This window comes from Oryza glaberrima, chromosome 7 (genome assembly GCF_000147395.1).
Source record: "Oryza glaberrima chromosome 7, OglaRS2, whole genome shotgun sequence".
Lineage (NCBI taxonomy): Eukaryota > Viridiplantae > Streptophyta > Magnoliopsida > Poales > Poaceae > Oryza > Oryza glaberrima.
The window spans coordinates 19,383,494-19,409,716 of record NC_068332.1 but is presented as its reverse complement, the minus strand read 5'-3'; the positions used below and the strand labels follow the sequence as shown (position 1 = coordinate 19,409,716).

Sequence of the window (26,223 nt, the reverse complement as noted above, 5' to 3'; positions counted from 1 at the left end):
GACAATTTGGTATTAGCAATATTTTGATATGGTTGTAAACCAAAAAGCTCTTAACTTGTGTGACCCATGTTAGATCATTCTACTTGTGTGACCCATTTCAAAACATTTTAATGTTTTAGTTTGTACAGATTAAGTAAGGCTGTGTTTAAATCTAAAGTTTGGATCCAAACTTCAGTACTTTTCCATCACATCAATCTGTCATACACACACAACTTTTCAGTCACATCATCTTCAATTTCAACCAAAATATAAACTTTGCGCTGAACTAAACACAGCCTAAGTCGCATCGCAACAACCGTTTTGGGAGCTGTTATACCTATTTCAACTTATTAACTCTATAAGTTTGTGCATCATGATCTCTTACCTCCACAATGTATAGATTGTTTTTCTTTTCTTTTCTTAAAACAGAGACTATTGCCGGAGATGTTTTTATCCATAGAGGTAGTATTTTCTCCTATTATATTTAATAAAAAAACACAATCTTATGCTGATTCCTATAAAAAAATGTTTGTGCACCGCGGATGAAAGAAATTTCATAATAAACAGAGGGAAGAAAAATCATTAATTAGGTAGCCAATGAGGCAGAGTGTGGGGTCGGCGTGGTACTGTGGTTGATGGCCGGCGTGGGCCAGCTTGTCATTGATTGGAGGCCAAACTGTTGGCATGCATACATTACTACTACTTTTGTCCGAAAATAAACTAATCTTATACTAAAATGAATATATATGTGACACATTTTAGTGCGACGCTGATTTAGTTTTGAGACAGATAGGGAAAAAATAAACTAATCTCATACTAAAATGAATATATATGTGACACATTTTAGTACGACGCTGATTTAGTTTTGGGACAGATAGAGTACATTGATAGTGAATAGTTGAAAGTTTGGAACATTAGTCAGCTCGATTTTTTCTTTTCATTTTTTCTCCTTTCGATGATTCTACCCATATGTATGCGGAGATCCTATCCGTTCCTGTTCTAAGTTACTACAACTCTTAACTTTATATACTCGCTCCGGTTCTTAGCTACCACAACTCTTAATTTTATACTATCTTCGTCCCAAAATAAGTGCAGCCGTGGGTATCCGTGTCCAACGTTTGACCGTCCGTTTTATTTAAAAAATGTATAATTTTTTTTAAAAAATAGTCATATATAAAGTACTATTCATGTTTTATCATCTAATAATAATAAAAATATTAATAAAAAAATTTAAATAAGATGAATGGTCAAACGTTTAACATGAATAGTGCAAAACTGCACATATTTTTAGACGGAAGAAGTACTCCTTTTGGTTCCATAATTCTTTTGAACAGTGTTAAGGTCAAACCTTGATAACATTGACCACTGATAACTTTAAAAATATTTAGTTTAATGACATAAGAACAAATAGAAGTATATAGATTGTCTTATGAAGTACTATAATAAAAGTAAAAAAAAATATATTATATTTAGAGACTATGCCATCATTAAAAACGTTAAAAATTGGATGGAGTACCGTAATTAAAGCTAGAACGGGGATTTTATGTTTTTGAACTGCCTCCGGCTCCCTCCGTCCCAAAATAAATACAATTTTGCATTATTCCCGTTCAACATTTGACCGTTCGTCTTATTTGAATTTTTTATGATTAGTATTTTTATTGCTATTAGATGATAATTCATGAATAGTACTTTATGTGTGACTAAATATTTTTAAATTTTCACAAATTTTTTAAATAAGACAGACGGTTAAATGTTGGACACGAATATCCACAGTTGCACTTATTTTAGGACGGAGGTATTACTTCTAATTCGTTTCTGAAGTTTCGATTTCGCTGGTGGGGCCAGCCCGGCCTCTGACAGCAACAGTCACTAGCCGGCACAGTTAATTAATTGGACCTGTTTTTTCTTTCTTATTGAGCCATCGTATCTCCTGTCACGTACGTAGCCCACAGATCGTACATACTACTACGTGAGCAAGCGTACAGCTCTTTGGCGTTCTGAGGGCACTCACAATGGTTATTTATAAGCTCTCTACAAAAAATCTATATCAGCATATTTTCCTATATAGAAGATATTAAATAAAAAGAGAGAGCAAAGTTATCTACTAGCTTAGGGCATCCACAATGTGCTAAAAAGTATTCCCTCCGTCCCATAATATTACAACCTAGGACTGGATGGGACATTTCATAGTACAATGAATTTGGAATTGTACTATGAAATGTCCCATCCAGTCCTAGGTTGTAATATTATGGGACGGAGGGAGTAGGTAGTAAGAAGCCCTACTACCTGGTTCACCATTGTGGGGCATGTAATAAAGTGGACAATAGTATTATCTGGTTAGTAGCACTACTACGAGGTAACAAGTAATAAACAAATATTAAAACTCTATTCTCTCTCATTCTTTCTCTCTACTTCACCCATCCACTCCTCTTAAATGTGAGACCCAGCTTACTACTTATACATTGTGAGATTCAAAATAACTACTATATAGTTTTGTGGGTCCCATCTTACTACCCACTTTAGTAAATATACATTGAGGATGCCCTTAGAGATAGTCTATAGAGAAAAACGAGGCAATGCATGAGAGAGCTATAGATACCTATGTAGACATACTATTGATGTGGTTTAGTATTAATCTAGTCTATTATTGAGATATATATATTTTATAGAGAGCACCTTACTTTACCAATGCGGGTGCTCTGAAAACCAAACAGGCTCCGCATGTGTAGCACTCCGTATGTGCAAGCAGAACACATTTAATTGCAGAGACATAGATGTAGCTTGCAGCTTCTAAACCACTCCCAAAATTTAAATTATAAAATAACAAATTAATTGCAGAGGCGTGGATGTAGCTTTCGGCTTCTAAACCACTCCCAAAATTCAAATTATAAAACTTAATTGTATTGATCTTTAAGTCGTTAAAACCAAAGATATATAAATTATGTTCATATATTATTTGTAGTTATCTCGTTTTTTTTCTTTTTTTGCACGGCTTCTCCAGACATGTGCCGCCACACCGATTAGCGGAGACAGGCAGCCGCCGGGCAGCACTGAATCAGGCGAAGCAAGGCCGCCTGCAGCCATGGCTGCCCCGTCCTGGTCCCGCTCTGTCTCTCTCTCTCTCTTTTATCTTCCTGCAATCCGGCAAGACGCGCGCACCGTAGGCCCCACATCGTCGTCGTATACGACCGCATGCCATAAACAATAATCCAGGGCTACTCCCTCCATCTCATAATATAGCAACTAGAATGTTCCCGGTTCGTATAGTGAATACGTCTCATCTAATTTTATTATATTCTGGGACGGATGGAGTAGCTATCAATATATTCGCCTCTCTCGTGCGTTTGCGTGCGGAAGATGATCGATCATACACCGCGCTCGTCGATAGGTACTAGTATGATATATCCGTGTATATGCATTGTACGCAACTACTATGAATCGTTCGATTCCATTCCATCTCTCCATCATAGGAGCTAGACTGCTGTACGCATACATGATAGGTGCGTGATGCATGATTGGCCAATTGGGCGATGCCGATGTATATATGTATTCATCTGCATACAAATTTGATCGCGTGATATATCGCCATTTAGACCGCGACCTGCGACGACGACGACAATGGGCTGGTCATGGGGATTTTTGCTGGAAGGCCCATATACAAAATATACAGTCCAAAGCCCAGTAGCTACCAATATGTGACGGAATAAGTTCACATTGACTCCCTTAACTAGTGACCGAATCTGATTCGTATCCCTGAACCACAGTACGGGATATCTCGACCCCCCCCTAAGTTCCCAACTGTTAAAACCAGTGCAATTTGACTCCCTCGGTGGTTTTAGAGAGCGGTTTCACTGACGTGGTGCCTACATTGTTGCTCCCGCCTACCGCTACTAGTCCGAAGAGAAAGAGAGAGAGAAAGAGATAAGGGAGAGAGATGTAGGAGGAAGAAGGGAAGAAGAGAGGATGACATGTTGGCCCCACAATAATTTTTTTATATGAACAACAAATGGGTTCCACACATTTTTTTGATTGTAATGCCACATAAGCACCACGTCAAATTCCACCTAGAAAGAAGACCATGTCAATATCGCGACGAAGGCGCCACGTCAGCAAAACCACTCTCTAAAACCGTTGAGGGTGTCAAATTGCACTAATTTTAATAGTTGAGGGGTCGAGATATCCGGTATCGTGGTTCAGGGATACGAATCAAATTCGATCACTAGTTAAGGTACCCAAAGTGAACTTATTCCATATGTGACTATGTTTGCCAACGCTGAACTGGGGCAAGGCCCTTCGTCTAGCCTCCTTCTGCCTCCATGGCCTATGTGCCTTCTAGGTGGACGGCAAGGACGCTGTCTGTAAAATGGACAGCCCGTTCCGCGCGACCGTTGATATACACCAACGGGCGGTGTGTCACATCATAAAACGGTGAGGAAGAGTCTCACATGCCAGCAAGACTGTGAGGAGGGATCATGGGAGCATGGGACATATGGAGAGGAAAGGTAATAATAATAGTTCTTCCTCCGTTTCAGTTATAAGACTTTTTAACGTTGCCCATATTCATATATATATTAATAAATCTAGACATGTGTCTAGATTCATTAACATCCATATGAATGTGGAGCAATGTTAGAAATTCTTATAATCTGAAATGGAGGTGGTAGAAACAAAAAGCAAATCAGAAATGCGGCAGCGACTGTATTCTCAGCGCCTAAAACAACTAAATACAACTAAATATTACAATGCAGCAAATCAGAAATGCTATGCATACTCAGTGCAACCCTGCATGATCATTAGTAAAAGCAAACCACAACTGCTATGTCCACCAAAGGTCCAGCTCACACTTTACTTCATCAGTTTTCAGTTCTGACCAAACTAAGCAACAAGTGCATCCTGCACCATACTAACAAAAGGCATTCCAGAATGTCAAATGCTAAGAATTGTTCATGAGGACAAACTACAATGGCAGCAAAATTCGCCGCAGCTAGATCAGTTTCTCTGTTCCTTTCTTTACAGCACAATCGGGCCAAAACATGCCAGGTACATCAAGGGTCGGCAGCCAACAAAGCTGCTTCTTCTTCTTCTTTTTTTAACAAAGCTTCTTCTTACTTCAGTTCACTGTCGCTGCAAAGAGGGGGGGGGGGGGGGGGGGGGGGGGCTTGACTCACTTCCACAGAAGTCTCTGGTCTTGCAAAACTTCGTATGACTGCAGACAGTCTCTCCCAAGCAGCGAACGAACGATGGCAGGTTATTCTGATCCTCCTAATGCCTGTTGCTACCCTGACTAAGACCCTCAGAAGGTCAAGCTCATGTTCCTTTCCTCTGAAGTTGAGCATCTGCACTTCTCTTAGAGACCTCATCGAAATGTCCTTATTATCTCTCCAGTTCGGTGGGTGATCACAGCTGCAGTTCGGTGGACACACATCTTGATCCTGAAATTACAAGATCGGAACAAAATACGAGCTATTAATGAGATTCATATCCTAACACGTTGAGCAGATGTGAAAACTTCATTTTATATTGCAAAGCATGATTTCAGTGCTATAAATAAAAACTCTTATACTTAAACTTTCATGGATCTTTTTCATGGCAGATTGTATGATCTAAAGGACAACGGCAAAGAATAAATGATCAAAGTGGGATATAATGATAAGACAACTATGTGAATTTGGTCACAAAAAGCACTATTTATCTATTAACTCATATTAGGAGTTACTTTTGTGCCATCAATAGGGCATAATTGATAACTTCCGGCCTAAGCCGACGGATCATATGTGATTCCACTTGCTCAAGATTTATTACAAGTATATAAATTAGAGTTCAAAAACACAATCATTTTCATAGGAAATATGATTACCTTGTAACGATCTCCTCCGATTTTTAGGTTTGATATACCAGTACACATTGTCAGCATATACAACACACTAGCTCCATAAACATGCCCATGTGCTGAGAATTGTAGGTGCAAGAACCTAATGTCAGGGAGTCTGGTTATGCCTTCCATCAATGGATTAACGCCACCTAGGTGCTGTGAAATCATACAAAGTTAATTTACAAAGGCAACCTCACACAAAATGCAAAACTGACAGGAAAAGAATCAAATATGTATGACAAAAGGTTGTACTGTGAAGAATTAGTAATTTGGTCACGGACTAGTAAATATTTAAGTAATTTGCTTGAGGAGTAGTAAAGATTCAGTAATTTGCTTGCAGAATATCTAGCTTGAGCCAACATTTTAAGATTGGAAACCTTCCATATATGTCTGCTACTTTTGGGTCACCAGGAATAGAAATCAATAGTCTGAATTCAATGGTGCAAGTAAATTTAGATCATTAGATGCATCTGCATGATCATGTTCAACAACAGGATAATGCTGATTCTACTAAAAAAAGCAAGATAATGCTGAACTAACAGATAATGAGTGCTGATCTATATGGTAACAACTCAGAAACTGCATCAGTATATCCAGAATGAAAGCGTGACTTGCAATTATGCTAGCTTACCAAGACTCGTACTCCTATTAAGACAAAGACTAGACTGAATGCAAGTATGGGACAATTGATCTTTTCTACAGAAATAAAGTATCAATTGAAAGAATCTTCTACAAAGATCACATCTACAAAAAATAATTCTGAACTTCAGTTCAAGATTGTTCTGCTGGTCTGTGACTTAGTAGATTATTCTCCTGGCCTGTAACTTTCTTAACTAGCTGAGGACAATATTCAACATTCTGCTAGTGTGCGACAATTGATCTTTTCAACAGAAAGTATGATTAGGAAGAATCTTGTCCAAAGAACACATGCAAAAATTTCGACCTTCAGTTCAAGATTGTTCTTTCTGCAACAGAAAAACATAGCCCAGTAAATACTACAGCAGAATCATTGAATCAAAGCATTCAGAATTGAGCTTACAACCTCCATGACCTGTGCACTTAATTATTCCAACTGATCTTCCATTAACAGTTTAAACTACTCTTGAACAATACACAGCTGATGACCATGCAATGATACAGAGAAAGAAGAAGCACTCACTGGTTCGATGAAAACCAACATCTCGAGACAACGAATGCGTGAAAATGTCTTGAGAAGCCTGTCACAGATCGGATTGAATTTAGTATGCTGACGATGCCGTCCATAAGGATAAAATGGGGAGACGCTTAGCACATAGAGGCGCGGCATCTGGCTGAACTTGATCAATCTTGGACAGTACCAATCTAGCCACTTGAGCACCTGCAGCTTCTCTGCAACAATGCAGACGCCCGCCATTGCAACCAGCCATGTCGAAGAACGGAAGCAACAGGATACAGTCAAGAACTTGAGTCTAGGCACCACGGCATTGAGCCGAAGCAATCCCCGCACAGCGGACAGATTCATCCAGTTGAGATGCTTCAGCCTGAGCGTCAGGGAGGCCAAGCCACGAGCACTGTAGATCTCTAGCCCTTCCAAGAACGGCATCACAGTATTGTCCAGGGTGAGTTCGCCATGGAACCGGACAAACGAAAGGCGCAGCTCCCTGAGCGCGGCGAAGACGCCCGACGGCGGCAGCGATAGGCCAAGAAACCCCAGGCGCTCTCGTGAAGCAGGGGAGCTCGAGCGCGCCTCTTTCTTCGATTGGATCGCTGAATACCTCGTCGAAGAGCATGTGGAACGGAACCGAGGCCCTGTTGCAGAAGGCGAGCTCTCCGGAGATGAGGGGCGCGGCGACGCGGATCCAGGAGGCGGTGGCGTCCGGCGTGGCGCTGCGGAGGCAGACGACGTAGAGCTTGTTGATGTTGGTGACCGCGTGCACGGCGTGGGCGGCGAGGGCGGCGCGCACGATGCTGGAGTCGTGGGGCTGGTAGTGATGCAAGAAGAGGCCGGACACCCATTTCCAGACGTGGCGCCAGCGGCGGGACAGCAAGCTGGTCCTGGCGGCGGCGCGGGTGTCCAAGAGGCGGCGCAAAATGACGGCGAGGATGTCCTCGGGGAGATCGTTGAGGTGGCCGCGGCCCCGCCCGCGCCCGTTGCTGGTGGAGGCGACGAGCGCCGCTCCATCGCCGTATCCGTCCCGGTCGCGGCCGCGGTCGCGGTCGAGGTCCATGGCCATGGGGGCGGGGGCGAGGACGTCGAGTGCGCCGCGATCGCCGTCGATGTCCATGGGAGCGGGAGCGGGGGCGGGGGCGGGGTCGGTGACGGCCTTGGCTCTACCTCCCTCTCCCTCTCCGTCGCCGTCGCCGTCGATCGGGACGAGAACCGCCATGGCCGTGGGTTGGGGGTGGTCTCTATGGATTTGTCAGTTCTCTTCTCGTGAGGACGACGAGTAGTTCTTGGCCTTATCCCAGCCGCTTATTGTGAAGCAACGGCAGGATGTGAGTGGATCATACGTGGGACCCACGCGCGTCGCGTGTGGCCATCGCGGAGGAAAATTACACAGGACCTTGTCCCTCTACTTGACACCTGTCTTGCACGAATCTTTGACTCCCTTGTCCCTCCAAGTCCCCATTGTGTTCTTCTAGTCGTCCGACCAGCAGCCATGGAGCTCGCGGCCGGCTGCCGCTGTCACCGGAATCGAGCGGCATCCACAGTGTGTCAGACTTATAAGGGTGCGTTTAGTTCACATCAAATTAGTTTGGTTAAAATTAGAACGATGTGACAGAAAAATTGAAAGTTTGTGTGTAGGAAAATTTTAATGTAATGGAAAAGTTGAAAGTTTGATAAAAAAAATTTAAAACTAAACTCGGCCTTAATTTTTTTTGAACGGCCGGTCAAAATTGATTGGCCTTAAATTAATAGAAGAGAGTTAAATACAAATAGTCAAAGGCTAGGAAAGCAAGAAGAAGAGAAAATAACTGAACATACCTACATGCAAACAAGCTTGCACGTAACTCTCCTAGCTCCTCATGTCAACATTCTTCCGATGTGTTTAATGCCGGCCATACTCCACCAACCTAATTCCTTTTGGATGCAACTACTCATCTAGTGTACCGTCACCTCCTTTCCTCTGAAGATTCTTGCGTTCCGCTCCTTCCAAATTTCCCAAGCGTTGAGCAGGAAGAGAGTTCCGAATCCTTTCTGTTTTGTTGCTCCCGGGTCGCTTGTTCCTTGTGTCCACTAATCCAGAAGGTTTTTGCTATTATTCCATTTCACGATGATGTGCCGTTGGTGCAACCATATGAGAACTCTAAACCAGATTTGCTTCGAGACCGGGCATTCGAACAATAAATGATCGATAGTTTCGAGATTCCGGAAGCATAACTGATAGAAATATTTTTTTGGCCATCCCCTGATCTGTAGCCGATCAGTCGTCCACACCCGGTTTTGAAGCACCAACCAGTGGAAGATATTGCATTTTGCCAAAGCCCATGCCTCCTAAGACAACTTTGTTGATGGCGAAAGCACCACTCCATTGAACTGAAATTGATATGCTGATTTTGCATTGTATTCCCCATTGGTTGTCCATCGCCAGATAATCGAGTCTTGTACCCCCTCTGTTAGCTGTGGGGTGTCACGGGCTAGAATTTCTCAAACATGGAAGAATTCATCAAGGAGAAGGATAGTGAGGCTATGGCGGATATTGTTGATCCATCTTCCTTGTAGCAGGGCGTCCTAGACGGTGCGGTTTTTCCTCTTGGAATACCTACAGAGATTCGGCGCTTGACTTTTTAGACTTTCGCCTTTTGTCCATCACCAATTTGGACTTTCGTTGATGCCACAAACAGATCCTTATCCAATTCATCACAAGGCGTTTCATTCCCTATCCAAGTTTTTATGGCGGCCTCCATTCAAACCATAGCCACCTTAGACGAAGAGCTCTAGTAATTTTTTTGATGTTCTCCTACTTTAGGTATTTTAGGATCGATGATCCACCAATGAAATGATCCCGTTTGTCATCGCCGCCGTCAAGCAGCAACAAGCATGCTCAGGTGGACAGAATAAGACCGAACCGAAGAACCGAACCGAAAAGACCGAGACCGAGAAATTCGGTTAGTAATTCGGTCTCAGCCTATCAAAGACTGAAATTTGTTCGGGTAATTCGGTTATTGGGCTCGGTTAATCAAATTAACCGAGAAAACCGAATTGTGGCCCAATAGGTCCAGGAGGTCCAATAAGCCCAATACACCACTAAACCCTAGAGGCCACCAACTCCAACCTACAGGACGCATCCCCATCGCTCCGCCCTCCGACTCCGCATCCCCTTCCATCTCGCGCCGCGCGGCCGCGCCGCCTCCGCCTCCATCGCACCGCGCTGTCGCCGCCGCCTCCACCCTCCGCATCCCTATCCATCCCTCGCGCACAGCCTTTGCCCTCCACCCTCCGCCTCCATATCGCCAGCGCCGTCTCCGCCCTCCATGCCCACGCCGCCTCGCCGGTCGCGCCGGGCCGCCGGCCACCGGATCTATCCTCCGCCTCCACCACGACGCGGCGGCAACACCGTACTCCCACCAAGCACCGCCGCATCGGCGTCGACGGCATGTGCCGCCTCCAGCCGGCCCCACCTCGGCTCCTCCAAATTCGGTCAGACCGAGATCGAGACCGAATTTATCGGTCCTGACTTTTTTGGATGAAATTCGGTCCTAACTTTTCAAAAACCAAAATGACCGAAAAACCGAAGACCGAGACCGAAATTTTCGGTTAGACCGAACGCCCACCCCTACTCATAGTGGTAACGGGGAGACCTCCATAAATTATGATTTGTGTCATCGTCGTTCGGGCTCTTACAAGTTGGGTCATCTTGTCATCGTCCCTCAGTGTCAACGAGACCTTTCGGTAGCGGTTGATGATGGATCGTCGTTAGCCGCGGATAATATCAGGGCAAGGTTTCGGTGGTCACGCTACGTCCATCAGCGGTTCTTCGCACTTCCAATAGATATGAGGAAAGACTGGATATGGATGCAAATAGGGAAGAAGTGAAACTCAATGAGTTTCCATCAGTATGCCATATTAATCGTCAGGCTATTATCAGTTGTTGCTGTTAGATACGTAATCTCGTTCATTAGGGTGTCTGCTCTTAACATTGCATCTGTGTAAATCTTGTTTGAAATATGTGGCACCGCCATAATTTCTTCACTGTTAATTGTTCTATTCGGTCACAACTTTGGTATGCTTGAACCTCTTTATGATTAGCATGCGTGGAACTTGCTCACTTCCCACATTCCCTTCTGAATTAACAATATTATCGTGTAAGCCATTTCAAAATACGAATTCTGTTCTTAATGTTAAGTATATTATCATCCGTTTCTGAACCTTTCTGATTCTCTGAACTACCAGCTCTTTCTGAACCTCTTGAGCCTTCCACGTATTTACAGTCAATGGAAATAACATGTCAACATGATGTTACTTTTTGATGTGCTTAAACTTACATTCCAAATTTCTAATATGTTTTGTATTGCCATTCACAAATTCTAAAAGAATGTACATCTAAATACAATTTGGAAATCACCTGAAAAAAGTACCGTGTTACAGTTTCATCGTGTCATGAAATACCATGGTTGGAACCATCGGCTAATATCAATTCCAAACATCCCATAATTTTGTGGTCGCCACAGACATTCCATGTATTTTTATTCTAATGCCAAGCTCCTCTTTCCTTTGTCTTTGTACTTAAGTCCCCATTCTTGTGGAAACAATCAAATTGCACTTTCTTATCCTTACTGATTAGGAAGAAATAGGCAGATATTGTGCGTTCGCGATTAATTCAACTTGCTTAAGAGAAGAGTCAGAAGGCAGAAGATGGAGATTCACCTGAGGAATATGCATCAGAAAGTCTCAGCAGAAAGTAGATAAACCGTTGCCTTGAAAAAAAAATCTAACAAAGTGCAAGAATTGGGGAAACACTGACCTTCCATTGAATGTTCAGAAAAATCGGCTGAAACATTTCTTCTCCCGTCAGGCATCAGCTATAAGTAATTTCGTCTAAATTTCCTATGCAACCCTCATGTGTTTCATGTATCTCAAAGCTGATCGCAGCATTGCTCTAGCTTTTCGATCAGGGGCACATCCTGATGTGATCATTTCTTCATAGATAACTGGAACCTGTTACATTATCAACAAACCACAACGTGCAACACCTTAGAACATGCTTGCTTTCTATGGAGCTTACAGGCTTATACCTTTAAATCAGTCAGAAATTGCAGGTCTAGACAATCAAAGAAAACTATATGATTTATAACACTGTAGAACGAAGGAAGCTGTTTTGGTTATCAGAGTACAGTGAAAGCTATGATAGCAGACAAGTTTAATTTTATAGGTTCAGCAGATGTGCCTGAATGTAACTTAATAAGTGCAACTGGAGAAGAGGTTCACAAATCATGAGTACGATACCTTTTCAAACTGCTCAACACGGATTAAAGCTTTCATTAGTGTAGTATATGTTATAACATCAGGCCTCAAACCCTGCAATCCAGAATACAGAATATATGACGTTTCATGAGATACAGATAAATTTCTAAGATAATGTGATCATCCAGAGGTAATACGATGTAGGACAAAACAGCAAAACAAAGAACAGCACAACTACTTACATTTTCCTTCATGAATTGCAACACAGAGAAGGCTTCAGCAATCCTTCTATCCTCACCAAAAGCATTGATCAAGGAGTTTAGAACTACTGTGCTAGCCTCTAGGCCATCTGCTCTCATGGCCTTGACAACATTTAACGCGTGGTCTGCTAAACCCTGGAGAAGTTCCATGCATGAATCATGAGGAGTTGAGAACCAATGTTTTAATTTGAATCTGGTAAGCTCACTTAATCTGGCAAAATTATGTTAACACTGCAACACTAATTTGTAAAACTCTTGCAACCAATAACGCAATCCCAAAAGAATAAGCTCAAATCCTATAGTATACTACCGCACAAGTCAATTAGTTCCCAAATCAGTAACTTACTATATAAAGTTAGATTACATAGGTTCAAATATTTCTTGATTGGGGTATTGCCTAGCATGAAGAAAATTTTAAAAAGACAGTGTAAAGCATGCTTCACTTTAACCTCCCTATCAAGTCATCTGGGAAACTGCGCAGTAGAGAACTCACCCTTTGAGCGTATGCATTGACTAAGGCATGGTACATGGTAGATGATGGTTTCAGGCCATCCGCTTTCATCGCCTCAATGCAATCAACTGCCTCCTTGAACCTGCCAGACCGACCATATACATCCACAAGTGTAGTGTATGTGATAATGTTTGGCACCAATCCCTGTTCCTTCATCTCTGCTAGCATTGCTTCTACCCCCTCCCATCGTTGCTCTTCACCAAGCAAGTTGATCATGATGTTATATGTGGTTGTACCTAGCGGGCAGTTGCTTTCACGCATCTCATCAAACAGCTCTATGGCACGGTCATGCCGTCCTCCCTTACAGTGCGCATCAATAAGTGTGTTCCATGTGACAACATCCGGCTCAATCCCTTCTTCTCGCATCCGATCAAATGCATCCATGGCATGCCCAAGGCAGTTGTACTTCCCAAATGTATCTATCATAACATTGTAGAAATGGCGGTCAGGGCGAACCCCACTCGCATGCATCTCGCGGAGCACCGCAAATGCCTTTTGCCATTCCCCCCTATCACGGAAACCTGCAAGGATCCGGCTGAACACATATGAGCTTGGTTTGACTCCATCGGCCTCCATCTCCTTAAGAAGTATCCTTGCGCTCTCCCATCGCCCAGCCCTCGTATAGGCATCCACGAGTAGGCTGTACGTGGCCTCATCAGGCGCAACTCCGCATTGCGACATTTCGTCGAGCACTTGCTCGGCATTCTTGAGTGACCCAATCTTCACATACCCTTTCAGCAGCGCGTTGTAGGCGCGCGTCCGTGGCTTGATCTCCCCGGCAAGGAAGAACTCGAGGAACAGAGCCTCAGCCTCGGCGACGCGCCTTGCGGACCCGAGGGAGGAGATGAGCGCGGTGACCGCGTTGGAGCGTGGCGTTAGCCCGATGGCCTGCGCGGAGGCGAGGAGCTCGAGCGCGGCGTCAGGCAGCCGGGCCCGCGCGAAGGCGGAGATGAGGTCGGAGAAGAGGGGCGCGTCGGGCTCGAGGCGGGACTCCCTGAGGTCGCCGAGGAGGCGGTCGAGGAGCGCGGCGTCGGGCGGGTCCCGGGTGTTGAGCAGCGACGCGAGGAGGTGGGAGTAGGAGGCGAGGTCCGGGAGGAAGCTGTGCTCGCGGAGGAGGCCGAGGAGGCGCAGCGCGACGGCGGGGCGCGACGCGGCGGCGGAGGCGGCGAGGAGGGAGTTGAGCAGCAGCGGCGACGGCGGGTCGGAGAGCGACGGCGGGAAAGAGAGCAGCAGCGAGTGCGGGAGCAGGCGGCCCGACACCGACAGCGAGTGGAGGAGCGACGACAGCAGCAGGTCGAGCGGGAAGCAGAGGCGGTGGCGGTGGAGGAACGGGAGCAGCGCGAAGGCGAGCGGCAGGGACGCGTCGGTGGCGGCGAGCTCCCGCAGCAGAGCGTGCCACTCCCGCGCGGGGACGGCCGCGTACGACGCCGCCAGCCTGCTCTCCGTCACGGGCAGCACGGAGGTCGGCGGCGGGGACGGCGAGGAGGAGGTGGTGGAGAGGTAGCTCAGGAGCGGGTCGAAGTCGTAGCGGGTCGCGGAGGGCGACGAGGAGGTGGAGCAGCCTGCGGGAGGGAGGCGGAGGCGGTGGCGGTGAGGGAGGAGGGTGGGGGGGAGGAGGGAGGAGGCGGGCATGGTGGAGGCGGAGGAGGCGACGGACGGAGCGAGTGGTGGAGGCGGAGGCGCGGGAGGGCGTGGGGTTTATCTGGTTTTGAGATTTTTTTTTTGTTGCGCTGCGCCAGCGCGGCGCGTCTAGGCTGGAACTGGCATGTGGACCTCACGCTGTCACGTACCGGTTTACACTGGACGGGGAGATTCTACGATTGAATTTTGTTGGAAAAAGGCCGGGGCCAGGCCGGTTTCCACGGCAGGCTGGCTAGGAAGGCGGAAGCCCAAGAGATGGGAGGGTCTTTTTTGACTATTTACTTTGCTTGCTTTGGATTGAAGTTAATCTATTGGTAATAACTAATAACTTAGGTTAGATTTGGCATCAATCTAGAGCATTCTTCACTATAGTTTCTTCTTTTGGTTCTATGTTGGTAGCAACCCAAATATAACAAATACAACCTTACCCTCACAAAGTATTGGTAGTGCCAAAACTTACCTAGATTTTAACACTAGCAAAGATTTGATAGGGTAACCATCCAAATAGGTCCGTAGTAATCCCTTCGCTAAAAAAAGTTATGAGAATTCCTGTTAAATATATTATCCAAATTTCAGGTAGCAATATATTCAAATTATTTTCCTAATAGGACTTTATATTATAGGATTATATTCCTACTAGGACTTAAAGTCTTTACCTGTCATGACCTCTAATTTTTCCCTTTTATATATATCCTATGTAAGCTGCATAGGAATGGTGTGACACAATGACGGTCCATTGTATCCTTTGCGTTTGTATCCAAATCCTCAATAGTGATCATTACCGGTCAGCATCGTGGTTTCTTTTCCCTGTAAGGGCTTTCCAGTAAAAATGTTTGTCTCTGTTGTGCATTTATTTTCCTAACAATTTCGTTCCATAGGTATATGATAAGAAATAGATATTTTGAGAACAATACATTCAAACTTTTGTGTACATGATATGTCCTCTTTTACGATAGTAGTATGTTGTTACATAGCCCCTATTTATTTTAGCATATCAAATTATGAGATCCTATTATATGGGAGCTTATTGTAACGATACGATACAAGTGTAGTAATAAATTTGATACTTTTGGCTATTAGGTGAGTACCATACCTGATACATATATGGAGCCTAGAGCTAGGGATTAAGCCTATCAAAGCACTACCGCCACCTAGCCATGGAGGGGAGTGGCAACCGCCAACATACTCCATCTAGATAGGAGAGATGCGGGTTACGACAAATGGTGGTGAGGGCTTGCAGCGGTAGTGGTGGATATCGTCGAGGCCATTGACTCTACAGATCCACTTCCTCAACAACAAGACATAGCCACCCTCCAATGTTGATGACTGGTGGTTGGCGTTGGCTACCATTGCCGCCATCTTGGAGGTCCCTGCTCTTCTGGCGACGGGATAGATCCATAAAGGTGGGGAGGTATGGAGATTAGGTAGGAGATAATACATGTGACCGTGTGCCTCCGAGACGACAACTCTATTGCCTAAGAAGAGCAAGAGTACCATGTCCACACCAATATATACCGTCTATAAAGTAAAAACCCTCTACATTCTAAAGCTTAACAAGTAAACATGCCATATCATCATCCACTAACAATTATTACATCTTAACATGCAAATATGTTAATCTATAATTTATTACCTTCAAGAGCTCAAGATGCAAGCATATCAAATCATCCTCATATTATTTTCACAGTATTTCAACATATATCTATCCAATCCTATGTTTCTTCTTCATTCAGTTTGATTTGGATCTATGCTTTTTTTCGAAATAGAGGAACTTGAATTGAATAGTGTACTTGATTCAAGCATAACAACTACATCTATATTTTGTTACATTCCAAACCTTAACACGCAAGCATACTAAATTATCATTCCTTAAATCATTTTCACAATATTTTAACTCAAACCAAATCCTTCCATCATTTCTACCACATTTAGCATATATTCATTTGATATTCATTCATATATTTCGCACCAAAGCATGGGGACATCGTCTAGTTATAGGGAATGGAATCCCGTGCGTTAGATTCCCCTACCAGTCAATCTGTCATCTCTTTACCAGTCTCATTGACATGTGGGCCTAATCTGCTAGCCGGGTGTACGTGAAACGTTGGCAGTATCGGCGATGTCCGGAAGAAAATTGCTTAGGACTAAAGTCCTACCCTCGTAGGAAGGACTTGATTCCTCTACACGACACCTGTCCGCATGAATCTCAGACTAGCCTTTCTCCCTCATCTTTCCGATTCCCATTTATCTTCCTATCCTCGGAGAGGCTGTAGGAGAACTAATTAGATAACTAACCCAGTTTCATTGTATTCGGTTTTCACGAGCTACATGGTTGGTTGAGAAATGTTATGTCGTTGCACAACACCCATTTGTTTTCTTCAGAATTTTCCTTTTCTTTTTATACCCTATAGTAGTCCTAGGCATATACTATCCCTTTTCTTCTCCCAGTTTCACTGACATATGGACCCACCTTGACTTGTCCGGCGGTGTACCTCAACACGTGGGCAGGTGTCGGAGATGGCCTCACACGACGCTCGTGCGAAGGATCCCGCTTCGCATCCCACCGTTTAATTCCAAACGAGCGACGGGGATAAAGCCAACACACACGCTTCCCGTTCCCTTAGTCTTCAACATTTCGCCGTCTCTCCTCCTCTCTCCAAAACCCAAATCCCCCAAACCCCGCCTCGCCTCGCCTCGCCTCGCCTCCCCCCTCCCCCAAGCAAACCAAACCCAAGGACGCCGAGTCGCCGACGGCAATGGCGCCCGCGGTGCTCGTCCCCATCGACGACAGCAGCGACGGGGAGGCCGGTAGCGCCACGGTCGTCGACGTCCCCTCCCCCGCCCCCGCCCCCGCCATGGACATCGACGGCGACGACGACGGGCGCGACCGCGGAGGAGAAGGCGATGGCGCTGCGGCGAGCGGAGGCGGCGTGGACCGCCTCAGCGACCTCTCCAACGACATCCTCGCCAAAATTCTGGGCCATCTCAGGGACATCCGCAACGTCGCCACCACCGCCGTCCTCTCCAGGCGCTGGCTCGACCTCTGGACCCATGTCGACATCATCGTCTTGCAGTATGACGAGCCCCCCGAATCCAGAATCGTGCAGGAAGTTCTCGCCGCCCACGCGAGGAAGGGTTCCACGGACACGCACATCCGCCTGCTCGAGGTCACCTCCCTCAACAGCGCCACGGCGGACGCCACGGCCTCCTGGCTCCGCGTCGCCGAGCCCCGCCTCACCGGCGAGCTCTTCTTCCGCAACAGGTCCTCGGTTCCGCTCGAAATTCTCAACGAGGAGATGGTCGTCGTGGAGCAGCTGGTCGGGGAGTTTGGGGACTTGGTGGTGGACGAATCGGGCGCCTTCGAGCTGCCCTGCTTCATGAGGGTCACCAAGATAACGCTGCACCTGGGGTTTCTCGGCCTCTCGCTGCCACCATCGGGTGTCTTCGCCGAGCTCAGGGAGCTGCACCTGGTGCACGTCCAGTTCAATGGCGAACTCACCATGGACGATGTCATGCTCCCCTCCTTGGAACGGCTAGATATTCGCCATTCCAGTGGCTTGGCCTCCCTGACGCTCAGGCTAGCGCCTCTGACCCTGATGACTCTGTACAATGTGCGGTGGTTGCGTCGGCTCAACGCCGAGCTTCCGGGGCTCGAGGTGTTGTCTGTGATCCGATGCTTCCACGTGCATCTGGAGGGTGTGAGAATTTTGGCAGAGGAGCTGGAGCAGCTGCGGTGGCTAGATTTGTACTGGCCTGGATTGGTCTACTTCAACCGGATGCCGCGCCTGCGGACGTTGGTGCCCCCCGCTGTTTATCCTTATGGATTGCAGAGGGTTTTGTTCAATCGGAGCTGTCAGATGCTTCTCAATCTCTGTCCGAGCATTTACCGTGTCGTGCTGATCGTTGACATTGAACCAGTGAGTGCCTTTCTTCCTCTGTTTCAGTCAAGTAATCAATTGTGTATTCCTCGAACTGCAATGTGGAGTATCAGATGATTATTCTTCAGAACATGCAATTTTCTGTTGCAAACTTGCAATTGTTAAGTTTAGATCATCTAGGCTCATGAGCGTTTAGGCTCAGTGCTCGATTCAGCTGCAGTCTTTTGTTGGCCTAACTTTTGCATTGTTGAGAGTTCAATATTATCCTCAACTAGTTAGAAAGTTGCAGAATAGGAGAACAATCTTGAACTGAACTTCAAAATTTATGTATACTTGACCTTAGGAAAATAATTTTATCAGCACATTTTCAAGTGATACTTGTTTCTGTACAAAGGATCAATTGCTGCATTCATGTTTACTGAGCTAGCATAATTGCGAGTCATGCATGCTTGCATTCTCGATATGCTGCAGTTTCTGAGTCGTCGTTACCAAAGAGATCGGCATTGATTATCAGTTGTTTCACCATTATGTGGTTGCTGAGCATGTTTACATAAGCCTGCAGATACATCTAATTCACTTGCACTACAATTGAATTCAGATTATATTAATTTCTATTACATGTGGCTGAAAAGCAGCATCCAAAGTTCCAAACTGAAAATGTTGACTCTAGTTAGCTATTCCGCAGCAAATTACTAGATCGTTACTTGTCTGCAAATAAATTACTGATTCTTCAACTGTATTGCCTTATGTCAAACATTTCTTTGCTCTTTTCCAGTTAGTTTTGCATTTTGTCTGAGATTACCTCTGTTAACTTCCTACAAATTCATAGGAGCAAGGTGGCCATCATGGCGTTAGGCCTTTAATGGAAGGCATTACCCAACTCCCTCACATTAAGATCTTGTCCTTGAATTTACAAACACAAGGGCATGCTTATGGAGCTAGTGTGTTGCATATTCTGACAATGTGCACTGGTATAGCAAAGCTGTCCCTGAGAAACCAAGAAGATTTCCAGGTAATCATATTTCCTATGAATTTTGAACAACTGTGTTTTTTCATTCTAATTTCTATACCTGCAGTAAATTCTTGAGTAAGTGTAATTACAAATGCTCTGTTGGTTTAGGCAGGAAGTTACTCCCTCCGTCCCATGTTAAGTTCATTTTTGGCTCATCCCATTTGTCTCCCAAAATAAGTTCATTTTTAAGCAATCATTGCATCAAAGTTTGTGAAAGTGAAAAATAATTGTATAGGAAGTATATAAAGTAAGAAATAATTGCATTGGGATTGGATAAAGTAGGGATATTCTAGTTTCTTGGTCTTTGTATTGGTATGTATGGGATGAGTGAAAAATGAACTTATTTCGGGACATAGGTAGTATCAATTATGCCTATTTATGACATAGCAAAAGCTAACTCTTGATATGAATTAATTGATAATCTGGGCCTTTTGTTGCCCTATTCACATATTACTTGTCTTATCATCATAGCCCTCTTGGACAATATGTTTCCTACTGTCCTTTCAAATGATCCAGCCTGTCAGAGATGTAATAGATCCATGAAAGTTTTGGTAGAACTGAAAGTCATGCTTCATTGTGTGAACATATTATCCATCCTATGTGACATGCATTATAACCTGATTAGAAAAACAAAATCATGATAGGAAAAACTGTTGTTTCAATTTTCATCATTCCTTTTCCTAGGTGCCGAACAAAATGCCTTCGGCAGTTACTCAACGTGTCAGACGATGAATCTCATTAACACCTTGTACTTTGTTCTGATCTTGTAATTTCAGGTTGAAAATTCTTGTCCACCGAACTGCCTCTGTGACCGGCCACGAAACTGGAGAGATAAGGACATTTCAATGATGTCTCTAAGAGAAGTAGAGATCCTCAACTTCAGAGGGAGGCAACATGAGCTTGACCTTGTGAGGGTCTTAGTCCGGGTAGCACCAGCCCTTGACCTTGTAAGAATAATCTGTCACCGTTCGTCCACTGCTTTTGGGGTAGAGTTGCTACGTGCCTATGTACGAAGTTTTGCAAGCTTTAGGACTTCTGTGGAAGTGAGTCGAAGTAACTGAAGCAAGAAGAGCTATGCAACCGTAGCGAACTGAAGTAAGAAGAGCTCTACTGGCTACTGATCTTTGAAACACCTGACAAGTTTTGATCCTGATATGCTGTAGAGAAACAGAGAAACTAGTTGGCTGCAACGAACTTAGTTGCCACGCGTTGTTCATTTGTCTTCATAAGCAAATTTACCATTTGTTAGCAATTTGGAATGCCTTTTCCGTATGTTTGTCAGAGCTGAAGTAATGTGTTTGGCGCACCCGCTCACTGTAGCTTTTACGGTTTTACCGGTAATCCACCACGGATGCACTGGGTGTACATGGCATTTCTGATTTGCGTCGGGCGTTCTGCAGTTGCATATGTAACTGATCTTTTCAAGCGTTGGAAGTATATAGTGCTAAAAGGCGTGTTTCAACCATGAGATTTATTCACAAATAATCCATCAACTGTCATAAACGGAAGTATATAATGCTTTAAGTACATTGTAGTACTCATCGTTGCTGCTGCTGGTGTTGCAAAATAACGTCCACGTCACGGTGATGGTCTTAATTTGCCGGTGTTCCCAGCTGAATGTCCGCGGTGAAGGTGAGGATCCTTGCTGGTGTCGTCATCGTCATCATCGTGTCGTCGCAGGATCCACGACGAGGATTGTGTGTTGCGTGCCATCGGTGCCACCACTATCTTGGCAACTCCCATTCTTGCGGCTGCCGGACGTACGACGTCCCCGCCCTCCAGCGTGACGGAGCCGAAAATCCAACGCCAGCGGCGGCGGCTCCCACCGAGCCGCGTTCACGAATCACGCCGACGCGTGCGACCAGCCGCCCAGTTTCGCGTACGTGTGAGCTAACGAGCCCCGTACGTCCCACCACGTTATTCGATCGGGGCCTCGGCCTAATGCATACCAGGGCGGCCCAATTTGTTATGGCTCATAGGCTCGGCGCCACCGTTTCGCCTTCCTCGTGAAATGTAAGCGCAACAGGGAAAGCATGTAAGAGCATCAGGGAAATCACGTAAGAGCATCTCCGAGAGATTCTCCGTTCCAACTCTTCAAGTTAAATTTTGGCCATCCAAGAGAAAAATTGCTCAATAAAAAACTAGCCATCCAGTTTGCTAAGCCATCCTACTGGCTAAAAGTGCCCTCGGCCTGGCCAAACTTGGCCATCCTATCTCGCTTGCCATTCATGAGTCCCACTACTTTTTTTTTCTCTATGTTCTCTCATTCCCACCGAAGTGCAATAGGGAGGCGGGGGGCACAGGCGTTGTTGGCAGCGGCATGGTAGAGGGGGAGACTCCGGTGGCCGGCGACAGAAGCTTAGGGATAGTGTCATCTCTGGTGAGCAGACGAAAGCGCGTGACACGGTGCTGTTGGCACTGCTCCTGGAGGATTTGGGTCCCACGGGCGTAGTCTCCATGGCATCGGCTACGGCAACGGTGGCGGCCGAGCGGTGGGACTTCAGCTCCGGCCAGATCGATGGTGCGCTCGTCACCCCTGCCGGTGTGAGCAGGAGGTCCCACGCCACCCGGCCAAGGTCCACCATTCCGTTCGCCTCTTGCCAATGTCGATGCCGTTCGCCTCCCGCCGTCACTGTCGTCCACCCAAATTTATGCCGCTGTCGTCTTCCCGGATCTGTGTCACCGCTGTCATCTCCTCGAATCCGCGCTGCTGTCGTTGCCCCCACATCATCTATGCTATCTACGGGTTGTTTCTAGGGGTGGACAAAAAACTCGAAACTCATGAGTAGCTGCCTAGCTCAACTCGTGTAAAACTCGGCTCGACTCGAGTCGAGCCGTTAATGAGTCGAGTTGAGTTTGAACTTTCACTCACTTGCTTAACGAGACAACTCGAGCTAGCTCGTGAGTTACTCGGTTAGCTCATTGAGCTCATGATGCATTAAGATGGAAGTTAATTGTTCATGTAGGTATAAAAGTCGTAAACTCATAATTATACATTGTAGCACAATCTTATGAGTCATGATATATAGCATGTCAATTATAATCTTTGGTCATAGAATCACAAATTATACCGCATGTGAATTTTAAACCATGTATTTCGGTGTAACGAGTTTAATGAGTCAACTCGGACTTTTTAACGAGTCGAATCGAGTTCCATTTTTAACTCGTTATGTTAATGAGTCGAGCCAAGCTAGCTCGTCTACTTAACGAGATTTTATGAGTCGAGTTGGCTTGTTAGCCACCCCTAGTTGTCTCCACCTCCAAACCCGCACTTCTAGCTCTGCTACCCCTGCCTTTGCTAGCTGCTGCTGCTGTTGCTCCCGGCCAAGGAAGTGGTGGCGGCAGCGGTGCGGAGAAAAGGGGGAGCGGTGGCGGTGTGGAGGGGTGAAGAAGGGTAAGGAGGCTGACATATGGGACCCACTATCATAGACTCATATTTAAGAATGTAGATGGAGAGACTGTTGAAGTGAACAATAAGTTTGACTTGCCAAATCAGATGGAGAGTTGGCTATATAAATGTTTGGAGAGTCATAATTTAAGTAGACCGTTGAAGATGCTCTAACGGCAAGTCGGCAAACACAACAACCAACGTTTCCTCTATTTTAATTATGTTCTCCCCAGTAAATTAACAGAAGAATTTTTGTTCTTAAAAAACACACACGTACAATTAATCCTAGCCCCTGCGGTATACGAATTAACCCTATACGGGTGGCATAAATCATGGCAAATTGGCAACCCCTCACCTGGTAGCCAACTCTAGGGGATTGACCCATTTTCTTCTCCCAGTTTCACTGACATATGGACCCACCTTGACTTGTCCGGTGCTGTACCTGAACACGTGGGCAGGTGTCGGAGATGGCCTCACATGGCGCTCGTGGGAAGGATCGCTTCGCATCCAACCGTTGCTTCCAAACGAGCGACGGGGATAAATCCAACACACACGCTTCCCGTTCCCTTCGTCTTCAACATTCGTTCTCCTCGCTGTCTTCTCCCCCCTCTCTCCAAAACCCAAATCCCCCAAACCACCCGCCTCGCCTCCCCCCTCGCCCAAGCAAATCAAACCCGAAGACGCCGAGTCGCCGACGGCGCCGGCGGTGCTCGTCCCCATCGACGAAGGCAGCGACGGGGAGGGCGGTAGCGCCACGGACGTCGCAGCCCCCTCCCCCGCTCCCATGGACATCGACGGCGACGACGACGGGCGCGACCGCGGAGGAGAAGGCGATGGCGCTGCGGCGAGCGTCCCGGCCGCCGACGGAAGTAGCGCCGCGCTCTCCCTGACGCTGGGTCTCCACGTCCACGGCGACGGAGGCGGCGCGGACCGCCTCAGCGATCTCCACGAAGACATCCTCGCCAAAATTCTGGGCCATCTCAGGGACATCCGCAACGTCGCCACCACCGCCGTTCTCTCCAGGCGCTGGCTCGACCTCTGGACCCTGGTCGACATCATCGTCTTGCAGTATGACGAGCCCCCCGACTCCAGAATCGTGCAGGAAGTTCTCGCCGCCCGCGCGAGGAATGGTTCCACGGCCACGGACATCCGCCTGCTCGAGGTCACCTCCCTCAACAGCGCCACGCCGGACGCCACGGCCTCCTGGCTCCGCGTCGCCGAGCCCCGCCTCACCGGCGAGCTCTTCTTCCGCAACAGGTCCTCGGTTCCGTCCGAAATTCTCAACGAGGAGATGGACGTCGTGGAGCAGCTGGTCGAGGAGCTTGGGGGCTTGGTGGTGGACGAATCGGGCGCCTTCGAGCTGCCCTGCTTCATGAGGGTCACCAAGATAACGCTGCACCTGGGGTTTCTCGGCCTATCGCTGCCACCATCGGGTGTCTTCGCCAAGCTCAGGGAGCTGCACCTGGTGCACGTCCAGTTCAATGGCGAACTCACCATGGACGATGCCATGCTCCCCTCCTTGGAATGGCTAGAGATTCGCCATTCCAGTGGCTTGGCCTCCCTGACGCTCAGGCTGGCGCCTCTGACCCAGATGACTCTGTACAATGTGCGGCGGTTGCGTCGGCTCAACGCCGTGCTTCCAGGGCTCGAGGTGTTGTCTGTAACGGAATGCTTCCTCGAGGATCTGGAGGGTGTGAGCATTGTGGCAGAGGAGCTGGAGGACCTGCGGTGGCTAGATATGTACCAGCCTGGATTGGTCTACTTCAAGAGGATGCCGCGCCTGCAGATGTTGTTGCCCCCCGCTGTTTATCCTTATGGATTGCAGAACGTTTTCTTCAATCGGAGCTGTCAGATGCTTCTCAATCTCTGTCCAAGCATTGACGGTCTCCTGCTGATCGTTGAAATTGAACTAGTGAGTGCCTCTTCTTCCTCTGTTTCAGTCAAGTAATCAATTGTGTATTGCTCGAACTGCAATGTGGATTATCAGATGATTATCCTTCAGAATATGCAATTTTCTATTGCAAACTTGCAATTGTTAAGTTTAGATCATCTAAGCTCATGAGTGTTTAGGCTCAACACTCAATGCTCGATTCAGCTGCAGTTTTTTGTTGGCCTATCTTTTGCATTGTTGAGAGTTGAATATCTTGAATACTAGTTAGAAAGTTGCAGAATAGGAGAACAATCTTGAACTGAACTTCAAATGTATACTTGACCTTAGGAAAATAATTTTATCAGCACATTTTCAAGTGATACTTGTTTCTGTACAAAGGATCAATTGCTGCATTCATGTTTACTGAGCTAGCATAATTGCGAGTCATGCATGCTTGCATTTCTCGATATGCTGCAGTTTCTGAGTTGTCGTTACCAAAGAGATCGGCATTGATTATCAGTTGTTTCACCATTATGTGGTTGTTGAACATGATTACATAAGCCTGCAGATACATCTAATTCACTTGCACTACAATTGAATTCAGATTATATTAATTTCTATTACATCTGGCCGAAAAGCAGCATCCAAAGTTCCAAACTGAAAATGTTGACTCTGCAGCAAATTACTAGATCGTTACTTGTCTGCAAGCAAATTACTGATTCTTCAACTGTATGGCCTTCTGTCAAACATTTCTTTGCTCTTTCCCAGTTAGTTTTGCATTTTGTCTGAGATTACCTCTGTTAACTTCCTACAAATTCATAGGAGCAAGGCGACAAGCATGGCGTTAGGCCTTTAATGGAAGGCATTACCCAACTCCCTCACATTAAGATCTTGTGCTTGAATTTACTAACACGAGGGCATGCTTATGGAGCTAGTGTGTTGCATATTCTGACAATGTGTACTTGTATAGCAGTGCTGGGCCTGAGAATAGAAGAAGATTTCCAGGTAATCATGTTTCCTATGAATTCCGAACAACTGCGTTTTTTAATTCTAATTTCTATACCTGCAGTAAATTCTTAAGTGTAATTACAAACGCTCTGTTGGTTTAGGCAGGAAGTTACTCCCTCAGTCCCATATTTGACTCATCCCATTTGTGTCCCAAAATAAGTTCATTTTTAAGCAATCATTGCATCAGAGTTTGCGAAAGTGAAAAATAATTGTATAGGAAGTAGATAAAGCGAGAAATAATTGCATTGGGATTGAATAAAGTAGGGATATACTAGTTCTTAGTGTTTGTATTGGTATGTGTGGGATGATAGAAAAATGAGCTTATTTTGGGACATAGGTAGTACTACTCCGTCCTATAATAGATGTCGCTTTGACTTTCTGCTTGCAACTTTTGACCATTTGTCTTATTTGAAAAATTA

General features: G+C 45.9%; 2 protein-coding genes and 2 pseudogenes across 2 annotated transcripts; 1 reads left to right on the top strand and 3 right to left on the bottom strand.

The window, feature by feature from the left end:
- Positions 1 to 4,617: 4,617 nt before the first annotated feature.
- Positions 4,618 to 26,223, bottom strand: part of LOC127779106 (FBD-associated F-box protein At5g22730-like) — a 78,854-nt pseudogene continuing 57,248 nt past the window's right edge.
- On the bottom strand, positions 5,874 to 8,254 carry LOC127779111 (putative FBD-associated F-box protein At5g56700; annotated as a pseudogene).
- LOC127779104 (pentatricopeptide repeat-containing protein CRP1 homolog, chloroplastic) lies at positions 11,268 to 14,666 on the bottom strand. The gene is made up of 5 exons (XM_052305801.1): positions 12,990 to 14,666; positions 12,479 to 12,631; positions 12,279 to 12,350; positions 11,797 to 11,990; positions 11,268 to 11,699 (listed from the first exon to the last, which is right to left on the bottom strand). Exons 1-4 carry the CDS (start codon positions 14,637 to 14,639, stop codon positions 11,880 to 11,882), a joined length of 1,986 nt encoding a protein of 661 aa, XP_052161761.1. The 5' UTR covers positions 14,640 to 14,666; the 3' UTR covers positions 11,268 to 11,699; positions 11,797 to 11,879.
- LOC127779108 (uncharacterized) lies at positions 17,405 to 20,599 on the top strand. The gene is made up of 3 exons (XM_052305804.1): positions 17,405 to 18,565; positions 19,356 to 19,538; positions 20,315 to 20,599. The coding sequence occupies exons 1-3, from the start codon at positions 17,405 to 17,407 to the stop codon at positions 20,597 to 20,599; spliced, it is 1,629 nt and encodes a 542-aa protein (XP_052161764.1).